This window comes from Chionomys nivalis, chromosome 20 (assembly GCF_950005125.1).
Source record: "Chionomys nivalis chromosome 20, mChiNiv1.1, whole genome shotgun sequence".
Taxonomy (NCBI): Eukaryota; Metazoa; Chordata; class Mammalia; order Rodentia; family Cricetidae; genus Chionomys; species Chionomys nivalis.
The window spans coordinates 57,687,124-57,703,768 of NC_080105.1; the positions used below are offsets into that span (position 1 = coordinate 57,687,124).

Genomic DNA, 16,645 nt, shown 5'->3' on the forward strand with positions numbered 1-16,645 from the left:
ATAGATGAAAGCTGACTCCTGCAGAAGGCAGAGCCCCTGTGTCCCACAGAGGGGATGGCTATCCTTGCTGCTCACTGGAACTAACTGAGAGCTTTGTGCAAAAGCCTGATGTGTGGTTCTGACCCTGAACCTGTTAAAATGGAGTGGGGCTGAGGCACTGATGTGTTCAAAAGCTTTTCGGATTGCTATAGAACATACCACGCTAGACAATGAGAAGCCAATGAAGCCAATTTGCCAAATTGTTCAGCAGTTAATCTAGAGATATATGCAAAATGTGTTGTGTATTACTGTGTGCTTGTGTGTGTGTTTGAGAGAGATAGAGACAGAGATAGAGATAGATAGATAGATAGATAGATAGATAGATAGATAGATAGATAGATAGATAGATAGAGGGATATGTTGCAATTTCAAATACTGAACATTTCTCAAAAATGTCTAGAATATTTAACTGTCTGAGATGTCAATAGGTATTTTCTAAGAAAGCTCTGAACAGGCTGACGCCTACTGGAGAAACACTGAAGTAAGTTGACTCACAAGCTTCCGTGCGGGACTTCCCAAGGCCCTTAAGAAGTCAGATGATGGGTCTCCAATTCACCTCCTCTGAACACTTCCTTTTGTCTACACTGCTGATGTGTTTCCCCAGAGAGTCAGCTATGCCTGAGATCAATATGTTGTCTACAAAGTAGAAGCTGTGGGAAGCTGGAGAGGGCAGCCTATCTCCTTCCAGCTTTCCTTTTAACCATCGTGGATCTTGTCTCCTTGCCCAAGATTCCCACCCCACCATTCTGGCTTAGAAAAGGCACATTCCCTGTCTCCTACCCCCATCTACGCTGCAGACTGAGCATCTCACCCCTGGCAGCAAACAGGCCCTATTGAAATGGCAAGGAACTCATTATTGTAGCAGCATCGAACCCCTGTGGGAGACCCTCTGTCAGCAGATAGACTTCCTTTGGTTTGTTCAGTTTCATTTTGGAGAGGATGCCAGCCGGTCCTGGTCCCTGAAGCCTCTCTGTTGACAACTTTTCTGGATGAGGCATGGGGTCTTGAAGAATGCCTTGGTCACGAGGGTTTGCTCCCTGTCTTCCTCAGAGGAGGATGCTCTTTATGTAGGGCCTGCTGAGCCCTGCCTCTTCTCTCTCACTCCTGCTCATCCTATGAGGATCAAGCCTCCTACCCTGGGGCCGGGGCACCGTGTCTAGAAGCTATCTTAGGAGAGGACACAACTTTGCCATATATAACGGTATTGTTGACAGGGGGCATCCCAGAAGGGCCATAGGACAATAAGTCTCCATTCTTCTAAATTATCCAGTACAAATAATTCTGTCACCACAGCACGAAACTACCAGTCCAATCATGGTGTTGAGCATGATCGCTTGATCCTCAGGAGGCAGCCAGGCGGTAACAAAGCAGCTCATCCCATTGGAGTCAGCTTTCTAGCAATGATAGCTAGCTCAGGGTGGAGGAGCGTCCATTCAAAGGGAAATGATCTTAGATATTTTGAAAGACACCTCATAAATCACACCTCAGCTCAAGCAAAACCAGGCTCTAGAATTAGAAACAGAGCCTTTGGCCAAAATGCCCTCAATTCAAAGCGTCTGTCATTGTTTTTTATTGTTTTCCATTTTCAAAGAAAACAATAAATGTATATTTTTGTTGTTTTGGCAATAATCCGCCAAATGTATCATCCTTTTTTACATCACAGCCACAGAACTAGAAGTAGAGATAAGAATTGCAGACAGACAGGGCACTGCATGCGAGGTCCTGTGGGTCTAGGTCTGAGTTCCAGGTGATCCCACAAGGGCTTTGGGTTATCCTTAGCGTTCTTAAGACAGTCAGAGATCAAACAGGACAATAATCTCACTCAAAGGAGAAGCATAACAAAACTTATCCATTTTCCATCATATGTAAACACCACCCATAAGCACTTCCCTAGTTAGTACCATTAGGAATTCAGGTTTTTTAATTCAGATTGCCACTGTTTATATCTGGAGAACATTTTCTCTTCTCTAGAGTTATTATGTAGCATTAATCAGTATTCAATACAGTGATATTGGTTATTAAAGAATAAATATGTGATAATGAAGTATTATTCTTTTTCCTGTTGCCATGAAAAGGGAGACCTGAGGAAAGAAGCCTGTTTTTTCCTTTCTGGTGGGAGGGTGCAAACCAGCACAGTGTGGGGGTGTGCTGGCTCAGGTGGGAGGGTGCAGGCCAGCACAGTGTGGAGGTGTGGTGGCTCCTGGGGGGAGGGTGCAGGCCAGCACAGTGTGGAGGTGTGCTGGCTCAGGTGGGAGGGTGCAGGTCAGCACAGTGAGGGGGTGTGCTGGCTCAGGTGGGAGTGTGCAGCACAGTGTGGGGGTGTGCTGGCTCAGGTGGGGGGGAAGGCCAGTGTGGGGGTGTGCTGGCTCAGGTGGGGGGGGTGCAGGCCAGTGTGGGGGTGTGCTGGCTCAGGTGGGGGGGTGCAGGCCAGCACAGTGTGGGGGTGTGGTGGCTCAGGTGGGGGGGTGCAGTCCAGCATAGTGTGGGGGTGTGGTGGGTCCTAGTGGGAGAAGTGCAGGCCAGTGGTGTGGGGGTGTGGTGGTTCAGGTGGGGGGGTGCAGACCAACACAGTGTGGGGGTGTGGTGGCTCTTAGTGGGAGGGTGCAGGCCAGCACAGTGTGGGGGTGTGCTGGCTCAGGTGGGGGTGTGCAGGCCAGTGTGGGTGTGTGCTGGCTCAGGTGGGGGGGGTGCAGGCCAGCACAGTGTGGGGGTGTGGTGGCTCAGGTGGGGGGGTGCAGGCCAGCACAGTGTGGGGGTGTGGTGGGTCCTAGTGGGAGGGTGAAGCACAATGTGGGGGTATGGTGGCTCTTGGTGGGAGGGTGAAGCACAGTGTTGGGGTGTGGTCGCTACTACCAGAAGGAGGAGAACATGAGGATACCCTTTATCTAACTCTCTCCTGTTTCCTTTCCCCCAGTCCAGGACTTTAGCTCTGCGGCACATGCAGGGTGGAGCACTTCCCTCTTCGGGTAAACCTTCCTTCCTGGGGATGTCCCCGGAGGTGTGTCCCTCTTAGATGATTCCAAACCAGTCAAGCTGAAGGGGAGGGGCCATGAGCTTAACATGGAATATGTGTCTGGTATGTACATAGATTCACACGAATTCTTCATTTTGTTTTGAGGCATTTTCTCTTCATAAACACGGTGCCAGAGTGGGAAGGCATTCCTGCTCTTTGCTGATATTAAATGGACTTGGTGTAAAATTCTGCTGTGGAGGATGGAGCTAACAGCACATAGAACTTATTAAAGGATTATTATCTTTGCACTTCTCACAATAGCAACTATCCTATCTCTAAAGGAAAAAAACCCAGGCAGTCATTAAAGGGAAGCAGCTACTCGTAGTAAGGCTTAGATCTGTCATCTGATAAACTGCTGGTTGGATTGCCTTTACCAACTGTTACACGCCAACAGGCTGGATTCTGAACCCAGATCCGTGGGAACTACCGAGAATGACATAAACTATCTGTGCTTTGCTTCAGCATTCATGTAAATGAATGCACAGAACATGTTGAGAAGTAGAGTCATCAAATGTACAGTTCATATATATATAGTATATATCATAAACATATATATATATATATATACACATATCAGCTTACCTGAAGAGGCCTCCATAATCTTCTTATATACATAGACTCTAATTATAAGAGGTATATGAAAAATGACATGTGGTCACATAACTATTTGGTTTCTTTATTTTTCTGTGTAACTGCCCAGCAGAAAACACTTAAGACAGAGCTAGTCATGTTACATAAGCATGGCTTTGGAATCTGCATGGAAGATGAGTTAAGATCGCTATGAGATTGCCCACCAGTTATTCGACACATGGGTCCCTATTGATGTCCAGCAGTTTTCAGGGATGTGCTGTGGTTAAAATCACCTGGATGGTGCCCACCAAGAGCTAAAACAGCAGCAGCACCAAGCCTTTGCACCTGCCCCTCCACGGGACGATTAGAATTGGCCCTTCTCCTTCACAGGACTGGCGTCAGCCTACAGAGGATAGCAGATTTGTGAACACGGAGTACTGATCAGGCCACAGCGTCCCAAAGCTTGCTCCTTTGGGAAGCTGCACAGGAAGTTGGCCAAATGACTGCAAAAATCCAAGTAGCCCTCTGAGAGCAACCTCCACAGAGGTCCACCTAGAGAGAGCCAGAGAAGGCAAGCTGAGGTCCAGCTAAGAACTGGTATTTTCCTGAGTTCTTGGCTGAAGGAGACTCAAATAAGAGCCCTCTAGCTGAGTCCTCCAACTCTGGTTCCAGGTGTAGCCCATTCCCTGGTGGTGCCCAAACTGCTCACTCTGAGAATCAGGAACATCACAGGCATTTGCGCCTTTAACCTCTTGGGCAATCTCTGTACCCCATTACAGGTAGCATTTTAACTTTCCTTTGGTATCTAGGTGCCATAGCCCTTAATCTGCTCACAGTCTCCTAACACTTAGCTGAGCAAACCAGGACCAGTGCTTTTCACGTCTCAGCTGTTTTGGATGCATTTAGATTGGTTTTAATTTATAGCTCTCCCTGTAGCCACTTTCCCTGCATCTTGTATGAAAATATCAGTCATCATGTACTCTGCGCTGCTGGGTGGTGTGGAGGGCAACCTCCTGGTTTATCTCATTGTGCTCTCCTGCCTTTGATCTTTTAAATTTCTGGCTGGATCATAAACATTCATTATGTAGGATTTCCTCTCCTCACCTTCTGCTCCTACCACTCTCCTTTCTTCTGTTTTTCCATCCGTCCGTCCGTCCGTCCATCCGTCCATCCATCCCTACCATAGCAGATTTCTGTCCATTGAATCACCTAACACTACTGCAGAGTTATATAATCTAGAAGATTATGTTCACTATTGTGGTAGTTTGAATGTAATTGGCCTCTATAAGCTCATAAGGAAAGGCACTATTAGGAGGTGTGGGCTTTGAGGTCTCATATATACTCAAGCCATGTCCAATGTCTCAGTTCACTTCCTGTTGCTTGTGAATCAAGATGTAGAATCTCCAGTTCCGTGCACCTCCAGTACCATGTCTGCCTGATCGTGCCATGTCCTGCCATGATGATACTAAACTAAATCTCTGTAACTGGAAGCCAGTCCCATTTAATGTTTTTCTTTAAAACAGTTGCCAAGGTCATGGTGTCTCTTCACAGCAATAGAAACCCTAACTAAGATAATGATAAATCAAGAAGTTGTAACTCATTAGAAAGTTCCACCGCCTCCCTACATTGAAATCTTATATCAACAATTATGGGGCTGGAAGGCAGTGGGTATGTGAATGGGACCGCTGTCTTGGTTAACAGCATGACTGCTTTTATAGAGGAGGCTTTTGCATCCCACAATAGAAAGGTGCAAAAGGGCTCTCCAAATAAGAAGAGGTCTTCAGCAGCCTCAGAACCTGGAAACTATGGCATCTTGCTCTTGGGTTTCCGGACTCCAGAACTGTGGGCAATGACTGTGTGCTGTTTACCCAGTGTAGGGCAATCTGTGACGACAGCACAGAGATGGTGAAGAGTGCCATAGCACCATGCTGACCAGGTAGGGTGACGAAGGACACAGAGGCAGGGAAGCTTCCTGCTACCTCCTCCAGGGTGTCTCTCTTCTAACCACCTAACAATGTTCGCTATAGAGCGAGAACCACCAGCAAACCCACTGCAAGGTTTTCTTCCTTCCCGGTCTTATCCTCCACAAATTTCAATTGTAAACATATTTGATAATATTCAGCTATGTACAAAATAATGTACCAGACAATTTCAAAAACCGTGTGGAGCTGGCACTTTAGTCAATAGCTGATCATCCGTCAATAAGCTCAAAGCAGGGAGGAATGAATGCTTAGGGAGGCAACACTATCCCTCAGATGTGCTCATGAATACAGCAAGGATTCCTTAAGCATTGCTGCTTAAGTGTGCAGTGGAACAGAAAATGAGGAAGTCCTGTTCGCAACAAAGGAATCCACAGAGAATCAAACCAGTGGCCTTTAAAAAAAAGTTCATATGCAAATTTTGGAATTTACTGCTTCCAGGTAAAGATTTTGCATTTAGACTAAGAATCAATGTTATCATTCTAGAAGATTCCTGGTCACCATTATGTACAGAAGCAAGGGGGACTTGCAAAGAAAATGGGATATTAAAATAATTATTCTTTCATAATCAAAGTCTAAGAATCAATCTTGACATTTTATTCATCAGTGCTTAAAAGTAGCATTTAAACAAAAGATTGATTCATGTGTTAGATCTTAAGGGAAAACGTCCCTTCCTGATATGCAGAAATCACAAACGGTGAGTATATTCTGAAATACATCATTAAAACACCCAGCAGAAAGAAAAAGGGATGCGTGTGATGGTGGGACAATGTATGTTTTAATAAAGAAGCAGCACGGATACTGTGTACATCATCTGTGAGCACAGACTGGATATGTGACCTGAGCCTGGGTGTGGAACGATAGTGCAGGAGGCCAGTCTCCCTAGAATGGGACTTCCTGGACATCCTCCCACTACGATTTCTGAAAAGTTTCTGCACCCCAATGAGCCTCTCTGTTGGGGCAATGATCCAAATCAGACCAAATCAAACCAAATCAGAAAAAGCCAGGTTTAATGGATATCTATGCTCCCAGGTGATCTTCCAGCCCCCCAGAGAGGAGACAGGGAAGAAAGACTAGAAAACCAAGTGTTTGCTCTCTGACTTACAATTTAAATGCCTTGTGGGAGTGGTCTTGAGCATCTCTGGGGAGGCGTCATCATTTGGCTTTTCCCAGGGGAGGAGGCTTGGGATGAAACTTTCACCTGAACATTCCAGACCCTTTGAATATAGGGATGCCAGGGGCTGTGGTGTGGCCTTAACCCAAAAAATTTCTATGTGTAATTTACTGGGACACGGTCAAACAGTGGATGTCATTGTACACATGGAGGGGTGTGTGTGTGTGTGTGTATTTTGGGGTGCAGCTGCAGACCTGGGTGCAGTGGGAAAGAGCTCAGCTCATTCTCTTTACCTCCTTTATAGCTACTGTTATACAACACACACAGGCAGGTATGGACAAGTGTGAAGAAAGAGACTCCTGGCCTGGGGGGTGTGTTCTAACTAGTGTTCTCTTTCTTAACCCTAGACTGGAGGACATATAAAGCTGTTTTCTATTAAAACTGAGCAAAAGCACAGCTTCCAGTGTCCCCACAAGACAGGAACTATGCAGTGGGATATCCTACACCATTCTTGCTGCTGTTGTCGGTGCCTCGTCTCTCACTCTGCAACCTGGCTGTTCACATAAGTAGGGAAGCCAGAATGACAAGAGTCAATCTACCTTGGCCCAGATATCTCTGCCACTAAAAGTCACAGACCTGGACTTCACATGGATTCTATGTAACTCCTTGTCCAGTATCACTGATATCCACATCGTAAAATAAGAAAATAAAGGCAAATAAATCAATCACAAATTACACATGAAACTACACAAACAAGCAGCAACAAATTCAGTTTTCTCAGAGTGTTGTGTGGTTATATGAGTGGTCACTAATATCTCTGCTTTTCTTTAACATTAAAGATTTAACTATTTCAAATTTGATTTAAAAACTATTCCTGCAGTACTACTAAGATGTATATACAGATAAGATCTTTCTTAAAAGCACCCTCAACTGGAGGTGAATGAAAGACAATGAATAATTCTCCAACCCAACTGTGTGGCACTCTCCAACTATTCTGTGTGTGAATGTCACACGAGGTGAGCCCACAAACAACAGCATGAGGCACAGCAGGGACCCTGAATTCTGATGCAAGCTAAGCTCTCTGAGGCTTGTTTCCCGATCTCAGATGCCTCTGTTCTCCATCTTCTGATCCAGCACAACATTCATGTGCCCCCACACAGCTAAGGACCTTCACAAGAACGGTGAAACTCAGGACTCTGAGCACATGAACCACGGCGTGATGATGGATCGGCCAGACACCAGGAATGTGTCCTTCATTAAGCCCATATTTGAATAGCTTAATACACACCACAAGTTGTAAAATCAATTCACATTCACAAGATTCAAAAAGAAAACTGACTTACTTGCTCAAATTCATTCTTTTGAAATTCCTCAAAACCGAAAATGTCCAGTATTCCGATGTCCAGTGTCTGTGGGCTGGAAGGAAACAGAGCACAGTAAACGGGCATTCTCGGTAGCCTCCCTTTTAAGGAGACTGCAAAGCCACAGCGAGTCACAGCCAATTTCAATGAAAAATCCAGTGACTCTGGAGTCTGGAGGAAAACTCTGAAAGTTGGCAGCGCCAGGCCACCCCTTTAAGGCTGCTCCTCACACCATACACTGATAAATGCACCTTGCTTACTAGTTTAGAAACAGACCTATGGATGGGTGACGTCATACTTGTTTCTCTGGAGTTGTGTCTGTGTCCTTCCCACTAGAGCAGACCTGCTGGCCCTCAGAACTGTGAATCCACATGCTCTGTGGCTGCCTCTTCCTATGTGCACTCTTAGGTTCCTCCCCCATCAAGGGCGGTCTATTCTGTATAAGAGCTACGTTAGGAGGTAGGTGATCTCTGATGGGTCAAATTTTGACCCTTCCTGCTGTTACTTCCCCATGGACTGTTTATAAAGAAAGGGCAACCTTGACAAACTTAAACCATTTTGTTATTCAATATGAACTGTCTTTGTAGGAATTCAAGGCAGTCTTCGTGGTAGTGAGAGCCCCAGTGGCAGGTGAGGAAGGACAGGGAGGGTGGCTCTGAGCACCCAGACTCCAGGCACCGATGAGAAGATATTTGCCATATACATTTTGGAAATTTAAATTGACAGATGTTCCCTCAGAAATTACTCTGATTGTAACAAAGCTAGGAAAATGTTTGAGTTGTTTGCACTGGTGTTGCCATGTGGAGTCGCTCATTCTAATGGCTAAACTATCAAGAAATGACTAATGCCCCACAACCAAGATAAGGAATTAAGTGTCATTCATGTGTAGTGCATTGATGTAGTAAGAACGGTCCCATTTACAGGGACTTTCTAAACAGAGCATTGCCCAAGTAGAGACAAACAGTCAGGAAGAAACAGAGCATGCTCAGGAGAGGGAAACAGGATTTGTGTGTTTACTTCTCATCTTTGCTTGGATATTTTGATAACCGATGCTTAAAAAATTGTACGAAAACATAGGAAACGTTCAGCAACAATGTAAGCTAAGAGAAAAGCTAGAAACAAATGTATTCTTAAGAAGAATTGGAAACTGTGTAACGTCAATCACGATAAACAATGCACAAGGATCCCCCAGAGGATAAAGCCCTTGCCATGCAGGCATGAGGACCTGAGTTGTTTTTTAAATATCTGATTGGGTTCCAAACATGTTTAGTCACTAACTAAGATGATTTTTTTTAAAAAAATCCAGAGTTACAATCAAAATTAAATGTAAGTTTAGAGACAGTGAGGATGTCTGTCTGCAAGGCCTTAGGGGAAGGCATGCTTCTTTAGAAGCCAGTTTCGGTCCCTTACAACTGAATAGGAGTTGACCTCCGTTCTAGGAACTTGCAGTCAGGGAGAGGCCTGTGGTGGCAAAATGACCAACATGGCTGCCATCCCCTGGAAAGCTCCGGTCCTGTCACACAGGTATGATACTCTTATGTAGGCTGCAGAAGAGAGAAGCATAAATAGCTTCAGACTCACCAACACCCAGTCTTTCAGGCGTAAGGAACATAGCTATGATGTAAGCAAGCCTTTTTACGTCAATTTTCTGAGAGTCCTAATTGGAGCTTCCCTGGCGGCTCACAATGTACATGAGCTTATTAGTAAATTAAACACCTTTTGCATCACAAAATATTAACTGTTGGACCACTAGTCTGTTTGATCACATATGTATGTGTGGGTAGGAGGTTTGACTCTTGAGTCAAACACACCATCGGAGCTGAGGTGTCATGGCAGGTAGAAACCAGGTTACTTTCTGTTCACCCTCATCCCCTTAGAGTTCCCCTGGAGAGTCCTCTAAGGCACAGGTAGGCTCAGGAAAGGGACTCCAAACATATTTAGTCGCAAGATAAAAATACATTCTGAAAAGATGGTAAGTCAAGGAAAGTCTTAGGAGCCATGACAGAGTGGGGTTAAATCCAATTTCAACACATGACAAGGAGGCCTTCTGGATGCGGGGCATTCTTTCAGGCAAGCTGTTGGGAAGGAACCTCAGCAGAAAAGCCTCAGCTAAGTTATAGTTGAATCAACTTCTTTGGCAGAGAGCAGACCAATAGGGCACCAGGACGGGTAAAAATTATTCTGGATGCCTTCCAGGCTTGAACCTCGTTGTTCACCTCATTGCCCTTGGGGTCATTTGGATTCAGACAGAGGTTAGTGTTGGGGTGTCCCTGAAGGGGTTGACTGCTGTGGCACCTGCAAGCTGTGCATCCATAAGTCATGTGACTGTCATAAAAATGAACGCAGTAAAAGTCTCTTGTACGCTTTTATCTTTGAAATCTGCAACGCAGTCCAGTGCTGTTAATGAACACGGTCCTCTCGTGAGAGCCTGCATTTACAGCCATGCTGTATGCAGACTTGTTACCAAGAATATCTCCAGAAACAGAAATCAAGTCAACCTACTATGTGGTTTAATTATTTTTAAAAACCATAAACAATATTTAAATGATATCACTGCTTGCATTTCGGATCTAAAACAACTCTCATTTCAAGATGATGGGAGGATGGGTAAATAAAGCCTCGCTACGCCGATTGCTCTCTAGTCATTAAAATGATGGTTCTGCAGCTCGGAAACACAGATGAATAGTTACTGTAAATGAAAACAGCCAGGTGCAAAACACAGCATCTGAGGGATGAGGCAACGAGGGCCTTCATACATGCCTAGACACAGCCCAAATTGGAAGTTTGGAATGTGATTTGGCTTCCTTTACTGAACTAAAGAAGTGATTGTGGAATGACCCAGAAATTCCACTCCTGGGCATGTATCCAAGAGAGCGAGTCCATATGTCCAATCAAAGACAGATACGAGTCTCTGGGGACTTCTTTGTTCATGCAATAAGACTGGTAATGCTACACCAAATGATGAGCCAGTTACCTGTGTTCTTACGTTGCTGTATTTTTCACAGGGGAATCTTGGGCAGAAGCAAGCTAAGAATGAGTAACTAATAACAGTTGAGTGTGCACCTTAATTCTGAACACTGAGTGGAAGCAGCCACCCAAGTAAAAGAAAAGAAAGGAGCCAAGTCATCCTGAAGATCATGCAGTTAGAGGCCACAGGGTCATAGGTGAATGCAGAATCCACAGAACCATGTAGATAAAGAGGAGCTAAGGTAGGCTGGGAACAGTAAAGAGATGTAGGTTCCTGTGGATCCCAACAACGCAGAGAACAGAGTTTGCCAGATAAATAAATGCTAAGTGATAGGCTCTTAGAGACATGCTTATCTTGGCACTAGTAAGTCCAGAATACCTGAGGGTAGGACATTTTATGACCATCCGCACCTGCTACAAGTCCCCACAGACCATTCGTTATCAGAAAGGTAACTGGGGGGGGGGGAGTGCATTCCAGATAAGGCTTCTGAGTAGCTCAGACCGTGAAGGAGAACTGCAGAAGTTCTCAAGTTTTCAAGAAGTTGAACACAGTCACCATACTGTTTTGATACAACCCACCCTTGAGTTCATTTGTGTCGGTGTATGTGTGTGTGTTGTGTGTGTCAATTTTCATTGTCAACCCAGCCCCTGGGCATGGCTACTAGGGAGTTAGCAGAGACAGTTAACTGAGCAGGTGATACCTTCCTTGAATGTAGACAATACCGGTCTACGGACCAGGAGTCCACACTGAATAAAAGGGGACAGGGGAGGAGAAAGCCAGGCACATGCTAGCATTCCCTGCCCTCTGCTTCTGCATTCCTGGAGATGTGGGGAGGGGTCTCAGATGCACACTTCCGTCCCCATGGTCCATACTTCCTCACCTTGATGGGTTGTATCCTCAAACCCTGAGCCAAGACACATCCTTCCTCCCTTAACTCACTTCCTCTTGGGGACTGGATCACAAGGACAAGAAAAGCAACCGGCATGCCCTTGGTCTGCCCTCCCACGTCTGCCAACACCTTCCGTAGTCACCTGCTGTGGTGAGTTAAAAGGTGGATTTTAGGGATGGACTCTGGACAAAGATGTCACTTCTTCTGGCAGAGGGCACAGATTAGGAAACCACAAGGGCGTCTTGTGATTGCCATACATTGTCAAAGAGGGAGTGATGATCCGGCAAGTTTGTATATGGCATATGAATCTTGGGGTGGGGTGGGATAGGGGAAGCCACAACAAAGAAAGCAGACCAGACTCATGCCCCCTGCTTTGTGTACATGTTCATAAGGCTAGTTCTGGCCTTTTTAGGTTGAGGGCCATGAAGTAGTCGGTATGGTTATCTTCTGCCTCTTCTGCAAGTGGATGCTGGGTCTCACTTCTTCTGGCAGAGGGCACAGATTAGGAAACCACAAGGGCGTCTTGTGATTGCCATACATTGTCAAAGAGGGAGTGATGATCCGGCAAGTTTGTATATGGCATATGAATCTTGGGGTGGGGTGGGGTAGGGGAAGCCACAACAAAGAAAGCAGACCAGACTCATGCCCCCTGCTTTGTGTACATGTTCATAAGGCTAGTTCTGGCCTTTTTAGGTTGAGGGCCATGAAGTAGTCGGTATGGTTATCTTCTGCCTCTTCTGCAAGTGGATGCTGGGTCCTCATCTCCGGAGTACCCACTGTAAAAAGTAGTGGTGGAGAAGGAACCAGTGTGAGGATGGAGGATCCAGGACATGGTCATTTCCAGGTGATGTTTCTTTCCGTCTTGAGTCAATGCTCCTCTTTGCTTGACGTCTGTATCCTTTTATAGGTGAATGGCAATGCTTGGCTATGGGAGTAAGGGCTTGTAATTGTGTCAATGCAGTGATGACTGTCAGATCTTGTGCCAGAGGAGAACTCATGCCCACCACAACCCAGTGAAAGGTGGAAAGAAGGGTAAATTCAGAGGTATTTCAGAAGTTCAGAGTCCATTTTCAGTAAGCCTTTGGTTCACAAAGGTGAAGGACAGTCATCAAATTCTTAAGACTAGGTGGAGAGAAACTTAAAATGTAAAATAAAATAAAATAAAACAAAAATCACTGTATGGTCTGGTTTGAGAGCCAGTGGTTCAGGGAGACGGATCAAGACAGAGGACACAGTAGGGATAAAAGGCCCCAGAGCTGGACCTTCATAAGGAAGAGCCGCTGGAAGGGTTGAGCTCACATGGTCACAGGATTTACAAGAGTGATATTCTGATCGACAACCTTCAAAATTCACCTACTAATCAAGCCAGACACAGTGGTGCACACATAAAGTCCCAGCCCTTGAGAGGCTGAAGCAAGAGGACTGATCATATGGTAAGACCTTGTTTTAAAAAAAAAAGAAATCCAAAATCTATCTACTAAAGATAGCACTCTCGGTTCCTCTAAGAGTTAAAGATCACTGGGCCCTACTGAATTTATCAGCATCATCTGAGCTAAAGAAGGGTAATTCAGAGTTTGCATTGTGCAGCCTGGAGTGTAAGACTCCAGTTCCAAAGACACCATATCCTGAGGATTATATAGAGCTACTGGCTCATCCTACAAGGGAGGTCTTGACCACTACTGGTCCACTAGCAAAGTCTCAGAACGCCTAGCTTCTCATGGAATGGAGCCTTCTGTAACTCCTTGATCTTATTTTACCGCTCCTTAGAGCCTTATTGGTATGGTAAGATTGCTTGCTGCAGGGAGCTGTGCCTATTTTTGCCATAGAGGGGACTCAGCTTAGGTGTTTGGTGAAGACAGGGTAAGCGTTCACCGTGTGCCTCCAGGCTGCTCATGGGGACGGGGGCGGGGGTGGTGGTGGTGGCGGTGGTGGTGATATGTGTCTCTGAGCAGGTCTCATGTTCACAGAATGAGGAGCTGAGAGAGGTTGCTCACAACAGTGAAGACATGTGATGGCTTTCACGTCTCCTCCTGCAGAAACCATCAGGATGCTTCGGATCTCAGAGTGAGTCCTCAAGTGTTAGTCTCGGATTCCGTGGTTTCTCAGGAGCATCTCAGGGGCTGTCAGAGACCCCAGTGTTCACTGTCTGGAGGACAGCACCTTGGCAGGGTTGGAGCCCTTGCAAGAGCAGGAGTGGCTCTGTTGGTGAGAGGTAGCCTCTTCCAAGACTTGCTGGATCCGTCTTATGAACACAGTGGATCAGCAGTCCACGGACACTCTGGGAGACACTGATCAGTAGTCCACGGACACTCTGGGAGACACTGATCAGTAGTCCACGGACACTCTGGGAGACACTGATCAGTAGTCCATGGACACTCTGGGAGACACTGATCAGTAGTCCACGGACACTCTGGGAGACACTGAGCTCGTGCCATCATCCTCAGTCCTCCAGCAGCTCCAATGAGCAGTCCAGCTGGAGAGCACTGGTGGTGAGCAGGTGTGGACGTGGCTGGAATGTGCTTCCTTATGGCCATGCTGTAGCTGTAGCCCTGGGAGGTATGCTGTTCTGTACGTCAACCTTGTTCCAGAAGCCAGGCTTACCTTGACTGTTCTCATTTGGTCTTTTGACTTAAAAAAAAAAAAAAAGTTCAAGATTCCTGGCAGTCAGTGGGAGAACCATATTGGAAAAGGTGGGGTTTGGTAAATCTGGAAGAAAATGATCCATGGTGTCCTTTCCACTTCAAGGAGGAAGCCGCCTGAGTCCCGGGTACTGTGAGGGCCACTGAGCAAGTTTTTTAAACTCGTGGGTCATGAAATCAAAACATCAAGCCAGCAATCTATGACTGCTGAGCCTCTGTGTGCTGACAAAGGGGAATAACAAACACAGCTGCTAAGACTTGAGAAAAATTGAGATTTACTAGGAGAAGGCATTTCACTTAAGACCGCTTTCCTTGTTAGGTGGTAGCTCAGGATAGCCCAGGTCCTCCACTGATTAGAGGTATGAAAACCCAGCCAGCAGATTAAACCACTGTGCACACAAATCCACAGCCCCATCCTTAGATGCATTTGCACACGCAATTTGCGTGTTTCCAACACATTAGCCACCAGTCTCAGTCAGACTGTCGAGGAATTATTATCTCTGTTCTTCTATCTTTATCCATTTATGACAGTTTTTTGTCCCTTCCTGCCAATTGCATTCTGACTCAAACCCTCCTTTTGCATTTTAACTGTCTTCTTAAAAATAAATGCTAACACATATATGTATAGTACTACATACATGACTACAGGTTTACAAATGTACTTGTTACTAGTGTCACGCCAGATCCCGATTCCTCCTCTCGTGGCAAGAAGAGCTGTCACCAGCTCATTCAGCTTTCTGCACCTCTGCATGCTACATGGTCACCACTTTGCACCTTTGATCAGCATTTTCCTGCCCACACCCCGAGGCTCGGGTCTTACCGTATATTTTTAAAGAAAGCTTCTGGATATCTTTACAATTTAAAGCAGGCATTGGGGAACAGAAGCCTTTATCACCTGGAGGTTTCAGACCTTGGGGCCCTGTTGGCTGACTTATCCAAGTGCTGAGGGACACCCAAGTCACACTGAGCGGCCATGTGGGAAGCATAGGCATGAGACTAGCCCCTGCGACGCACCAGGCTCCTCTCCTGGTGGCTTCCCGCCAGGCTGCCTGTCACTTAATAGTAATTCCTCCAGTTCACTGAAAGTGTTGGCAGCCCCGGCAGCAGCACCCAGTTAGGCAAAGTCTCAGACAAGGCATATCCAGATGCTAAGAATCAGAAGACAGCCTTACCCTCAGGCATCGCTCACATTCGGAAATGCTTTAGTGTAATCCCAATTTCACTGGGAGTAAGGAAATCGTTTACATAAAGCAGAACTGATTCGAAACCCTCCTCGCTTTAAAACAAAACCCTCATTGCCAGAGCCCCATGGTTTTATTTTAAAAACTGTCTTTTGTGCATGTGTGTATGCTAACAGGAGCCAGAAGAGAGTTTTGGATTCCCTGCAATTGGGGTCACAGGTACTTATGAGTCGCCACATAGGTGATAAGAGCCAGACCTACACTTTTGGGAAGAGCAGCCAGTGCTCATGACTGCTGAGCCCCTCCCCTGACTATTTCACTAGAGGACACACATTGGAAAAAAAGCGGGGTTTGGAATAAGGCCTGTCAGCATTTACACCCCAAACCCTTCCTTTTGTTGCTGTGAAATCCCATCATTTTCAAAAGCGCTCTCTCTCTCTCTCTCTCTCTCTCTCTATATATATATATATATATATATATATATATATATATATATATAACCCTAACCCTAACCCTAGAGAGAGAGAGAGAGAGAGAGAGAGAGAGAGATGCCAATCTGATGCCCGCTGTGGACAGGCCTTGGTGCCTAGCCTAACTCATATACATCAAGTTCAGTATAGGATAATCACAGTCAATGTCCCTTCATCATGAATCTCAGCTGCACAGCGGAAGAAGCCAGGCTTGGGTGACTGTGTCTCCAAGGAGGCAGTGTGTGCAGAGAGAAAAACCCAGACCAATTCTAGCAGGCTTTGCATACTGTGTGCAGCCTCCCTGATCAGGAGACATTTACAAAGAAACGGTGTTTAACTATGGTTGCTGACATAGCCTGCAGGGACTTTCTGAGATTGAGGCTCAGCCTGGAGAATAGCATGGTTACAAATGCACAATCCTC

General features: G+C 45.9%; 1 protein-coding gene across 3 annotated transcripts in view; it reads right to left on the bottom strand.

The window, feature by feature from the left end:
* The window catches only part of Myo16 (myosin XVI), a 420,999-nt gene that overhangs the window by 153,870 nt on the left and 250,484 nt on the right, over positions 1-16,645 (bottom strand). For all 3 annotated transcript variants that reach the window (XM_057752554.1, XM_057752553.1, XM_057752552.1), the window contains one exon: positions 8,059-8,131. In XM_057752554.1, coding sequence (XP_057608537.1) covers positions 8,059-8,131 — 73 coding nt within the window. The remainder of the gene's footprint in view (positions 1-8,058; positions 8,132-16,645) is intronic.